Source organism: Dermacentor albipictus, chromosome 1 (assembly GCF_038994185.2).
Source record: "Dermacentor albipictus isolate Rhodes 1998 colony chromosome 1, USDA_Dalb.pri_finalv2, whole genome shotgun sequence".
Classification (NCBI taxonomy): Eukaryota; Metazoa; Arthropoda; class Arachnida; order Ixodida; family Ixodidae; genus Dermacentor; species Dermacentor albipictus.
Genome location: NC_091821.1, coordinates 367,653,165 through 367,666,334, shown reverse-complemented (window position 1 = coordinate 367,666,334; position 13,170 = coordinate 367,653,165). Strand labels below are relative to the sequence as shown.

The window sequence follows — 13,170 nt, the reverse complement described above, 5'->3', positions numbered from 1 at the left end:
TTGACAATTTAAGACTGTAGCTTAGATGTCTATGTTCTAACGTTTTTATATCATAATGTTGTACATGCACCTTTTACAAGAGAAAGTACAAATCCAATAAGATTTTGTCATATAGAAGTTACTGGGAGAGTGAGGAAGCTGTTTGGAGCAGTCTTTCAATAAAAATAACATTCACACAATTATATTGAAGCAATGCACTTCAGCATAGCATACTCCTCTTGAACAAAGATCATTGTTGCAAAATGCTTGTTACCACCTGTGCAAGAGCACATTCATTCTGTCACAAAAAAATATGCACTACTTGGCAAGCCTGCCACCTCTAATAGTTCACTTAGTGTCTTAGCCAGCCCCACAAGTTTGTTTTTGCCACTGCTGCACTTCACTTCGCTATGAAGCAAGTGCAAATTGTATGATGTCTTTGAAGGGACAACGAAGAGGCATATTAGGCTGTATTAGTAAATTATGCAATAGCAATACAGCTATCCTTAATATGAGAGGAGGCTTGGTAAGCCAGAGAAGTCCTAAAAACAAAAGACCACTGGCAACACTGCCCTGACATTTGTGCATGAGCTTGGCATGACATCAAGGATTTTAATAGTGTATGTCTGCTTGAGTATAGTTAATTCTTTATCGTTAAAAGGCTACATTGTATATTCTAAAATAGCCAGACTTATCCTAGCAGTAACTGATCCTGCATGATAGTGGCCCAAATACAAGGAAATGCATACTACGTAGAATTCTGTGATGTCACATTGATGTGCCTGTGCCACGATTTCTGCATGAAATTCAGAAATGGGAGCACCGAAGGACACAGGAAAGACATTGTGCAACATCATTTCTGTCTGCTGTGTCTTGTCGTTCATCAGTACTACTCAGCGCATTATAAGATGAACAACCAACAGCTAGCCTAATTTCCTGCCATACTGAGAAAATGGAAGTTATGCCTTTATTTGCTTGAGTTATAATCAACCATTTGTTATGAAATTAATGAAAATAATCTTTTGAAACAATAAATTACCAGCTGCAGTCTTAACTTGTTTAGTCTTCCTCCTTAGTGGCTCTTTAATGCCACTGGCATCTTCATTTTATTTTTATTTTTTTGTCCACCTATCCTTCGCATGCTCATAATGGGCACAGTAAGGGCTGTTTGCACTTCAAAGTAAGCGAAGCCGTCATCCTTTATTTATTGAACTGTCCAGTATGAAACATACTATTTGTTTTGGATAGCAGCAGAACTTTGAGCAATTTCCTTATAAACGAGTGCTTGCCGTAAAAGCAAATCAGTCCTCGATTAAGTGGAAGTATTACATAGGTATAGTAAATTTCTGAAGCTGTTGGTGATGCATCACCCCTCTTGCAACATGCAAAATGAGTCGCTTGCACACAGTATGATTAGTTATATAACATTTTTGATGAGGAATGTACCTCTGAAGCATAGAGACTACCTCAAATGCCAATTTAGGTCTGAACACTCACCTTTCCTAAACACAAAACCGAAATCGAAGAGCTAGAAGTAATATTTCTTCATGCTCACTGTGGGAATATGCTTACTGTAACTGTGATACTGCAGTCTTTAGTAGTATGGAGATGTTGCTACTGTAGTCTTTGTAATTACATGCATGGGGAGTGCTACATGCCATACATGGAACCTTTGCAGTGGGTATCTCTCATATGTGTGGTCCACAGTTGCATGCATCATTTGCTGTGTCTGCGGCTTAGATGTAATGGCAATTGTACGATGTGGAAAAGAGAAAAAAAAAAGCTGTATGTTATGATGCATATTGATAGTCACTCTTGGAATGTCGTTGCCGGATACTTTGCATGGCAACATTTACAGTGGTAATTATTTGCTTGCGTCTTGCCTGCTTTTGAGACACGGTTAATTTCTTAATTTCCTCAATCTGTAAGCAGGAAAGTTAAGGTGATGGTTTTGTTCCATTTCTCTATTATGTGAATAGGACTGGCGTGCACAGCTGATAATGGCACTTGTCAATAGCTTTGCCTGCTGGCTTGCAACATTTTAACAACATTCAAGATGTCCACAGTTGGCGTATAGACCACCCTCGTGGCTTTTCCTCAAAGCTGGCAATGAGAATGCACCTAATATGATTGCGGCCAATATTATCCTTGCTAATTGCTGTGCTCATTCGTCTCGATTCTTCGCGGATAACGAACTGCGGACCTCGAGCGCGAAGGATTTGATGCATTTCATAACATGGAAGCACCTCACGAGGCCTCCGCACAAAGACAGCCTCATAATACAGAAACATACAGTACTACATAAATTAGGAATAGGCAGTGGGAGGCATATGGCTTGCGGACTAGGGCCGGGAGAGCCAGTAGGCCGCCTTCTAGACCAAGCTACCAAGCCCAGCTAAGTCCCGCGAGCCGCTCGTGCCAGTGGGTCTCTGGAATAGGGGTCCAAACCATCGTGCTCGATTTTATTTTCAATACAGTTTTCACTCACTCACTCATAATAACCTTGGCAGAGGGCCAAAGATTTCGTGGTGAACGAAATTTAAAAAGGTGATAATAAGCTAGTCTCTGTACCACTTCCCAGAATCACACACACACACAAATAATAACGATCATCAAGCCGGAGAGCAATTTGAACATGCTACGACTTTTTCAAGCAGACGACATGATGCGAGCGTCCTCTACTCCTAGGTCGTCGGCGAGTCGCAGCATGTCACAAATGAAAACAAAAAGGCGTTAAGTCGTGCAGACAAGGTTTCTAGCAGTAACGTAGCATTTAATCAGTTATTGTTGGGAATAACTAGGCAAATAACGTAAAATATAAAAACGCAGCCAGCGTATTAGTATCCATCATCATCACTATATCAACGCTATATCATGTAAGTAGTTTCGAGTGTAATACATGAGTGTACTGTGTAGGCACCCCAGTTTCGCCGGTTGGTTTCGGCTGTCAGCGTGTTTGTCTCTTATGCTTGTGTCCCCCTGCTCCTGCTAGCCTTGTTGGCTGGTGTTTGGTGCGCAGAGATGATTGTGCGCCTGCGTAAAGAACACACGCAGCCTACAGCTGCACGGTGCAAAAGTTGAACTATGCGTGATGCCCCCCAAGTTGCCGGTCTCATGGGCCTGCTGATGTAATCAAAAGCAACACTACCTGAATGGCATTCTTGTTTTAATTTTTGTATTGTTGGCTTCAAGGTTAAAGGACACTTTTCGCTGGCGGTAGACGCAGGCATTTCCTCATGCATGTTGCAACGTTATAGGAAACGTGAGCTCATTCTGGTACGTACGTAACTCCGCGCAGTCACCGTATTGGTCAGTTAATTTCGGCCGCTCGAACTTGGTAAGCAACTTTAAAATTTGGTGACCTCCTCATTTTAAACCTATGCACGAGAGCACATTCAATAGCTATTTTTTTTTCTTTGAAGCTGAGGTTGCGTGCGTACTACAATCCAAACTATTTCCGGTGACACGCGGCCACTTTCGATCACGATCGAGCCCAGCCCGGATCGAAATTCTCGACGGCGATTGGCTCCCTCCCGCAGCTTGCACAAATGAGTCAGCGGCGACCGAGAACGGGCTCGATCGCTAATCGAAAGTGCGCCGTGTGACACCCGTATATGTTTCGTGTGGCACTAATTGCGGCCTGCCATGATCTTAAAAGTTACGTACCCTGCGGTGCACATGGCATTAGCGAAAGCTCTAACCGACACCTGATAGAGAATAGTTTTACGTTATACCGGCCTTGAACGGCAATTCCTTGTAGCATGTCCTTGGGGAATATTTCCGAGAGTTCTAGCTAGCTAAATCATTTTCCGTTGCGTCCTGCGCCGGTTGGTAGTGGTGCTCTATGCTGTCTCTGCGCGAGGACAGTTTGAGGTCAAAAGTCGTCGTGAGCTTGTGATCCTGTCCTTGTGTGCGGCTTCTAAACTTCGAATACATTCGACGTCTTGTCTATGCAAGAGGCTTTCAAAAGCAATCAGACAATTAATATGAGAGTGCATCAAATATTGCATTGCAATTCATTCTACCTTTGAGCTAACCGACAACTGAATGGGAATTCTTTGTAGCATATTTAAGGTGAACATTTCCGGGTGCTCTCACTAGATCATGGTAGAGTTCTAGGTGCTAGCCAGCTGAAACCGTAACCACGCAGCAAAACAGCAGCTATGCAAGCTGTAAATTGGACAGCAAACGAGGGTGACTGGACAGCTATTTTCACACTGTCACATATTGCGTCCTGATTCAATGCTGGCTGTTGCTGGGGTATGCAAAATGTGAAAATAGGAAGAAGCTTCGAAGGTGACGCCACATCTGTAAACTTTGCTCTTAGGATGTCTGTTTCAAGCTGCGTGCACATTGGCTGACACCAAACTGTAAATACTCGTTCATATGGTTCCAGACAGCATTCATGAAATTTATATCATTGCGGATACTTTAAAGTTTGCAGTTTTATTTGTACACACCATGAGGTTTTGATTGCTAATATTAGCACATATCTATAGAAACAAAAATTGCTTATCTCCAACTCTGTGGGTGCTGTCACTAGAGCGTATAATTTAAAACATGTTGCCTTTGTTAACTCCTCATTTGTTTTACTGCTGGCACATTTTTCTTCTAGTGACCTGCCGATGTCAGGCTTGCCTCATTTTAACAAAAATCAAGGTCGGGAGAACCTGTCTGCTTTTCGACATGTTTCAAATAATAACTGCTTTGAGGTGAGTAGATACTCTGTAGTTTTTTTTGGTGCTGCATCAAACTGGTGCTAAGTTTTCTCTTTGTGAGCACTCAGTATGTGTTATGAAGCAACACTAAAGCTGCATTGAACTGATGATTTATTTTTCCTTTTATCACCATAGTTATCTTTGTGCACATTGTTCAATGTTAAACATTGAAGTTGCTCTCACTGCGGTCATATATTATTTGATGTTTGCAATTTACTTATTCTTGTTACTGTTTTTGTTCCTTCTTCACATAGCAACATCTCAAAGTTTTCACAGCATTCAGTGAAAAGAATTAGTGGTTGTGCACAACCTTATTCATTTGTTTAAAGTGCCACTGTAGTCATCCATATTTATGTTATACATTTACTGCAGCTCAGAGTGCTTATTTCTGGTGAACATGCTTTTAAAAGAACATCAGTTGCCATGATGGTGTGATGGCTAACCTAGTTATCACTCACATAGCAGGTAATTAATAAGCCACTGCTATTTCAATGAGTGGATAATGGCTTCATTAATTTTTCATAGCTGTGAGCTGATATGTCTTTTCATGGACTGCACATCAGATGTTTGTGATAAACTTGAACCTCAAAACCATGGATTACAAAGAACTTAACTACTATATGGCTGCAAAGGAAACTCTGTGACGTATTTGTCTAAAAAAGAACTTGTGAGCCTGAATGCCTATAGATATATATATACTGTAATGGTAGAATTCCTAATGGTTTGCTTGATTTGACCACGGAGTATAATGTGCGAAAGTTGCTCAAATGCACTTAAAAGAAATGTGATAAGGTGGAAGCTTGGGTGAGTTGGTGATTCAATGTCGACATGTGTGCACAGCGCAAAAGATGAGGACTGAAGGAAGAATACAACACAGGTGCTGACTTCAACTGATCTTTATTGGTGAAATTGCCTGAACATATATATATGCACAAACAAAAGTAATGAAAAAAAGAAAGAGACATCTTTAAATGAGTTATTGAAAGAGCACTTGCACCGCCGTGCAAGGTCATCTTGGCATTCACTGCAGAGACTGACTGCCATTGTGACCCTGAATTTGAAAACTGTTGTAATCTCCAAAAACTGAGAACAGGTTACACGTGAAATCATAGAGGCTGACAAGATGCAGTGGCTGGGCGACCTTTGCAAATTCCAATAAAAACATTTTTTTTGGTTCCATATTATAGGGAACATGATAAACAGGTAAAACTGACAGCCTGTACTGGTATATTGAATTATGAAGTAGACCTGATACATCTGATAGCCTGTATTTGGCTATTAGCTTGCAGTTGTATTGGTGTAAAGAGGAGCACTGTGTACTAAAACAGTTTGCTCTACAAATGTGCATGAATTGTTCATTTTAAAGCAAAGCATTCTAGGCTAACCCTCCTGGACTGATTGTGGTTACTGCATTGCTTGCCAAATAGCTCACACAGAGGACTGCACTCATATATAATGCATTGTGACCTATTGATAGCCCCATCTGTACTTCCCCTACAATTGTGCTGGCGGCCACCTGTGTTTTCTACAAAGTTACGCAGTGAAACAAGAAACAGTACTTGTGAAAATTTTGGATGACAATTTGCCCTTTCATGACACTTCCTCCACCTTGCGGGATTCCACAGAAATGATTTACCATATTCAGTGTTCCTGTGCTTGGAGTTGTCGATTAATTTGCCCTCGCACTGCGATTTGCTAGCCTTCTGGTTTGTTCAGATGGTAGAACGACCACCCCGAAAAGGCATTGGTCCCGGGTTCAAATGCCATACAAGGATGAATTTTTCGTCAACTGTGCAGCTTTTTCTTTTTTCTTTTTTTGAGAAGCCCACATGGCTGGCCTTCCTTTGTAGCTTCATGCTGCATTCAGGTGGATGACAATTTTTCCTTTCATGATGCTTCCTCTGCCTAGTGGGGTTCCGCAAAACTGATTTGCTAAATATCCTCAGTGCAAGAAATGTACAGCTTACAATGCATAATTCCTTTATTAAAGCAAAGCCTTCTGTGCCTTCGTTCTTGATTTTTGGAGTGTGTGCTTGGTTGGCTTCTTGCCAAGCATTACAGTCGAGCACTTCTACAATGAAATTACCTGGGTAACAAAGGAATAATTCTGTCCCGGTTCTATTGTGAGCATTGTGGTGCCTGACCTTTAAAATGAAGTATTTCAGAGGCCTCAAGGACTTCTTTACAAGGCGTTCAACTGTACTACCAATACAAGTTTGTATCACAGCTACTTCTATTGCATCTATTGGGATCTATAAAGCATTTTATTCGTCGAATACATGTTTATACCACTACTTCTATTGCTTCAATTGGGACCCATAAAGCCTGTTTTTTTTTTTTAAGACATCGTGTTGCCCTGTAGAAGGAACTACAAAACTGGAAAAAATCTGTAATTGAACCTATAAGTTTTGCTGTTGGACATATAATTCTTGTATAGTACCAGTAAAACTTTCCATTGGAATAATTCCTAGAGAATTTTAATTAACTTTGTTAATTGTAATTAATATTACAATTATACATGCATACCTTCTGCAGGTCCACAAGGCAGCTGCGGTCGGTGCCTTTCAGGTGCCGAGGTATTAGTCAGTGCCACGCTGCCACCAATGAAATCCCAGTTGTGGAGCGCGAGTTTCACGAACTGCAGATCCCCATTCCGTACGGGCACTTAGCTGCTAAGCAGTGGTTGCCCATGTGTGTTGAGGACCCACACCAACGTGTTCTCCTGCTGCATGGTTTCCAAGACAATGCTGGGAGCTTTGACCCCCTTGTGCCAAGGCTTGACCCTCGATGGCATGCTGTGGCCCTTGACTTCACGGGCCATGGCCTATCTTCACACTTGCCCAAAGGGGCACCGTATTTTTCGATGCAGTTTTTGCTGGACATATCACGTGCAGCTAACCACCTTGGCTGGAGTCAATTCTCTATTATCGGACACAGCATGGGAGGCGGTGCAGCCCTGAACTATGCCTGCATCTTTCCTGAGAGGGTGTGTATTACAATGTTTGCCTTTTAGTTTGGACCACTAATGCTATTTAATGGCAGCATAAAAAAATATCTGTGAGTTTGTGCATGCACATATCTTATAGCCGTAAAGAATATTGTCAAGGCAACAAGTGTTTTCAGTTGGTTGCTGTGTTCTACACTAGAGAACAGGTCAAGTAAAAAAAAAACTTAATAGGCAACCTAGTGTCAGCATGCTCAAGCAACAGCATGAAAATGTCAATGCTTCATTCTAACAATGACTGCAAGTGACGTGTAAAATATGACCCCGGCAGCATAAAATATAATATATGCCATTATTCGTGGTGTAGCATGGCATCATATTAATGCTGTTCGTGCATTTCCAAAATAAAGTGTCCTATATAAATGGTGTCATTTCGACTTGTTATAAAGTCACTGTGTCTATGACGGTTGAGCATGAGGACCACAGCGAAATATAATTGCATGTAGTGCCTAACTCATACTCTCCAAAGGTAGTTACATTACTTTAAAAGCCATTTCTTCATACTGAATGAAGTGTTTTCAGTGGTGTCAGGGTGGATATGAGAGCTTGGATGCAATACAGTTGTGTGTGTCTCATAGCTTAAGTCTTCAGAACAGACACTGAGTCAGAAAACTTTGAACTTGATGTTCTGATGCTCTATTTCTGAATTACTTGAGTAGCGCTAGAGCACAATCACAATGAAGAGACGCACAGAACATGTCCCATTTTTCTCTTCGTCTTGTGTCTCTTCTTTGTGCTTGTGCCCTTGCACTACACTGTATCATGAAATTAGCACCAAGTAGCTCAGGATCTTTTTCTGCTCTATTTTCGTCCTGAAACAATGAGCAATAAGAAAAATTTCTGGTAAGGAACACCTCAAAGCATATTCTTTGGCTTTCTACAAATTCTACATAGAGCCTTGTACAGCTTTCTGCATAGTTATTCTTCAGTAATATGGAACATTTGCAACCTATTGTAAATATCTGTAGAGAATCCTACCTACTGGTTGCTAAAAAATATCCTACAGGGCCACCATCATTTGTAACTTTATTTCTCCCCCACCATTTGTTGCTGTCAGTTATGTCATCGAGTAAGTTTAAGCATGTGTTGTTCTGAAAGGAAGCAGGATGAAGCACTTGCAAGACTGCGTACCTGCTAACTCTCCTGACCTTTTTGTAAAGTTGGCAAATTTGAGGCTTGTTCTGCAATTTTACAATAGTGGTGTCACGTCTTACATCAGTTCACGCAATAATTTAAAGGTGTTAAAGGTTAAAGGTTAAAGGTTAAAGGTGTTAAAGGGGCTGCTCAAGGTGCCATATACGGGGTACTTCATTTGATCAAGCTTACTCGTTATAGTTCCTGAAGCAGGTGAAATCAGCGACAGCAAAGTTGCAGAAAAATCAGTGTGATCGAGAAACAATGCTCTGCTTATCAGTCTCGGCTGTTCCAAGTTTGCCATTGCTTTGGTGCTTTTTTAATGTTAGGTCATGCTTAATGAAGTTGCCTATGTAAAGCATAGAACTGCATGCTAAAGGACCAAGTTTTTACAAATGCACGTATGAAATTGTGAAACAGTATGATTTAGTCCTAGTGCCATAAGCTACCTCTTAATGTCACATATGCTCATTGCACGTGCTGAAATAACATGATGAGGGCATGCCACGTAATAGTATTGACTCATTAAAATGCCTCCACCATATGTTTCAGCGCATTCTTAATGCTAGCCTTGCTTGTCTCGTCATCAATGTTTTCCTTCCCACAGCATCTTTTGGGCATATTGAATTCATCACATCTATGGCATGCTCATGGGTCACGTCATCATCCTTGCACAATGTGTGGTGTGAGAAGGCCTCATAATTGAGCTGCTTGCTTTCTGTAACTTTATGAATTGATATCTACAAATACCCCTTTCTTCTTTTTCAGGTGCAAAATTTGGTATTGATTGACGTCTTTGCCCCTTGGTATGAGCAACCCAGCAAAGTTTCACAAACCATTAGAGCAGTGTTAGAGGGCAACATGCAACTTGAACAGAAGGATCTCAGCAGGCCACCTGTCTACACAGAAGAGGAAGTGATAAAGCTTTATAGGCATAGTATAGTTCCGGGCTACCTTCCTGACAACATTAGAACATTGATGAAACGTGGTTGCAAGCCTGTTGGGGATGGTCGTTATATCCTGACCAGAGACATCCGGCTTAAGTATATCCAGTGGATTCGGGCTGACCGTGCTGCTCTGAAAGAGTACTACCGTGGCTACACCAACAACCTCCTAGTAGTGATGGCTGTTCCTGGCATAGGGGGCTTGTCTGCAAATCACAAGATAGTGTCTGACATCTGTGCACAAAACTGCCGTACATTTCAGATTGTTGAAGTAGAGGGCAATCACCATGTGCACATGACTCATCCAGATGCAGTGGCTAGTCACATACGCCGTTTTGTAAATCCACACTGATGTGGTAATACATAACCTCAATTTTCTTTTGTCATACTTTATCCTTCCAGGCAGCCAAGGGGATAATTTTTTCTCAGTGTTGATGCATCTTTACTGACGCTGCACATTATGGATGATGTCACCTGTGGCCTCAAGGTGGCTGTGCTGGGTACACTGCACTTATTTGCCGAGGGTGTAAACTACATTTGAAATTCATGCTATGAGATACCTTAGATACTAGTTGGCATATTATAGCTCCACGAAAAAAGAAATACAACAGACAAAATACAATGAACTAGTATGAGCATGAACTGCAAACTCTTAGCAGCTGGCGTTCATCAAATCTTTTGCATTCCTTTTGCATTACTTTCATTGTGTGCTGCTTCCATTGGCTGTATACTAACTAGGCACACAATTTGTCATTTTCTGCTTTTTTGTATTGAAAATGCAGCTTGTCATTTTATCACAGATAGACTATGTTACTCTGTTTAGCTGTTTGTAAAGCTTGCTCTAAAAAATATCCAGGGTGGACCTTCTAGGCATTCGTTCAGAAATTGTGTGAATTGACAATTCAAGAGATTTGTTTGAACTTAAATGCGTTCACATTTCCACATAAATAAAATACAGTTGACTTCCGTTAATTCGACCCTAACGGGACGGACAAAACTGCCCGAATTATCCGGAGGGTCGAATTAAACAAGCGCTATTGATTGACATGGCTATTTTCACCTTTAAAGTTAGCTTCGACACAATACAACCGTGTTGAAACATACTAGGGAAAAAGTGCCATTCTTACGGGATATAGCACGTGTTTTTTTTTTTTTTTAATTTAAACACGTACATGCGTCGACCCCAGCCACAGTACGAGCACCAAGACGCCTATAATCAGTTTACTGGCTAACAAGTTAACAGTCGCAGATAGAGCCCCGCCTTTTTGTTGGCCCTAAACGTCCCCTCGACTTTCGGAGTTATTCATTTGACCTCCTCTCTCACTAGCTTTCCCGAAACACAGACTGTTTTTCTCCGTTTCTCGGTGCACGGCCCGTGCGTAGACGAGCACGGCAGCCCGTTAGCGGTCTCGTATGTGCAGGGATGGGACTCCTGCGCCAAGTGCTCCATTTTGGTACGAATGCCAATTCCTGCGCCACACTGCGCCAAACACAGGAACTTGACGAAAATTGCGTCATGCTGCGCCAGAATGGCTTCGGCATGTGCGCTCCGGCTGTGGCCGCGAACAGCGAGCGAATTCGTTGAGTGCGGCCGTTCATGTGCCGCACATCGCGTGACGGCGCCTTCCGACATGTGGCCGCCGCGCGCGCGGCCACTTGGACGGTTGCATTTGGAGTGTGCTAGAATACGGTTGAGTGGGCCGGGCGGCGCGGCACTCCCTGTAATGAAGTTTGCCTGTACATGTCGCGCCACCTAGCGGCGGCGGTGAGCACCTGCGGGTAGGCCCTCACCGTCATTTCACCATTGTCCGTGGTGCGTTCAGGCCCACCTGAAAGCCTGCTTTTCCAATTTTCCAATGTATTCACCGCGGCCTCTTGGCAGTTCATTCGTGAGAAGTGTGAACAGAAATAACAAGCGCAGATACCGCTGCGTTAAGGATTGTCACAACCGCAAAGGGGGTGTCGGCATCAAAGTGTACTGCTTCCCTACAACACCGGAGGAAGCAACCCGGCGGCTGAAGTGGGTCGTCGCGGTTCGTGTCGGTCTTGCGAATTTCTGTTAAACGAAATGCAAAAATAAGAATAAAGAAATGAAAAAGAACCAGCAGTGGCATCCGTAAAAACACAATAAAGCGTGAACTGATTCCCGCGGTTGTAAATCAGTTTAGATAGTTGTTTGGCTCGTCTTGCTCCAAAACAAACTCGAAGTGATTGTTACGTGTCAAATCTAGTCAAATCTAGCTTCGTAAGCGCTCCGTGTTGGAGCTTTGTACGCACTGTGCTTCTACCTGCGCCAAGATCAAGACGTGAATGCTGTAACCGAGCTCATTCGTGCCTTTGTTTTCTCGCGCTTAGAACAACAGAACTAATGTTGGTGTACACTGCAGCATACGTCGAGTATTCGAAAATTAGCATTTCTCTCGCGCACGCTAACGCATATTTGTTCGATCAGTCTTCACGTTGTTAGTTTCTGCTGATTGCTCTCTATGATGCTTCAGCAGTAATATTCTAGCCCGAACGACAATACCAGAATATGCTCGAGGCACTTTGTCAACGGAGAAAAGAAGCACTTATCCAAAACCTCTGCAATTGTGAGATGAAAGGCACGCTCCAAGTAATGAAGCGACAAATGACAGTTGAAAGACGTCCACGGCCGCATTTGCTCACTTAAGTGGCATAAAATAATTTCTTAACTCACTTTGAGTTCGACGTCGTAAGCATGCTTGCTTTGTTGTGACAAATACTCCGCGACCTGCGGTGGTTGCTTAGTGTCTATGGTGTTGGGCTGCTAAGCACGAGGTCGCGGGATCAAATCGCGGCCACGGCGGCCGAATTTCGATGAGGTCGAAATACCAAAACACCTGTGTCATTAGATTTACGTCCACGTTAAAGAACCCCAGGTGGTCCAAATTATTCCGGACTCCCCCACCACGGCGTGCCTCCTAATGAGATCGTGGTTTGGCATCTAAAACACCATAATTTAATGTAAGCACCTCGCTGTGATGTCCGAGCTGTTTACTTCTTTGTCACGATATACATGGTTGTAGTCGTAAGTTTGACGTCCTTTCTCAAGCGTCGGCGGTCCAAAATGGGCCACCGACGGCCACCTTGGCTGTGCCTACAAATGCCTCACTGACCATTTGATAATTCGGATAGCACATCTCGAATTAGATAATTAATTATAGTTATACCTAAATAAATCTCAGTAATGAAAAAAAATACTGGCCGCTACTCCACTGTACTGGAAACGATATGCACTAGGTTTTCTTCGAGTAACGCAATTAAGTAACTTTCGTAGCAAGTGCACTAGGTTTCGTAACAGATGCACTAAGTAACAATATGCACTAGGTTTTCTTCGAGTAACGCAATTAAGTAACTTTCTAAGGAACTT

The 13,170-nt window shown here is 42.4% G+C and overlaps 1 protein-coding gene across 3 annotated transcripts; it reads left to right on the top strand.

Moving 5' to 3' along the window:
- Positions 1 to 2,827: 2,827 nt before the first annotated feature.
- On the top strand, positions 2,828 to 10,560 carry LOC135904100 (serine hydrolase-like protein). Of its 3 annotated transcripts, none has more exons than XM_065434717.2 (4): positions 2,828 to 2,850; positions 4,595 to 4,691; positions 7,233 to 7,683; positions 9,604 to 10,560. In XM_065434717.2, the coding sequence occupies exons 2-4, from the start codon at positions 4,666 to 4,668 to the stop codon at positions 10,129 to 10,131; spliced, it is 1,005 nt and encodes a 334-aa protein (XP_065290789.2). In that variant the 5' UTR covers positions 2,828 to 2,850; positions 4,595 to 4,665; the 3' UTR covers positions 10,132 to 10,560. The 3 variants fall into 3 exon arrangements, with proteins under 3 accessions (XP_065290789.2, XP_065290787.2, XP_065290790.2); XM_065434715.2 differs by lacking the exon at positions 2,828 to 2,850 and adding an exon at positions 3,150 to 3,241; XM_065434718.2 differs by lacking the exon at positions 2,828 to 2,850 and adding an exon at positions 3,790 to 4,053.
- Positions 10,561 to 13,170: the final 2,610 nt, after the last annotated feature.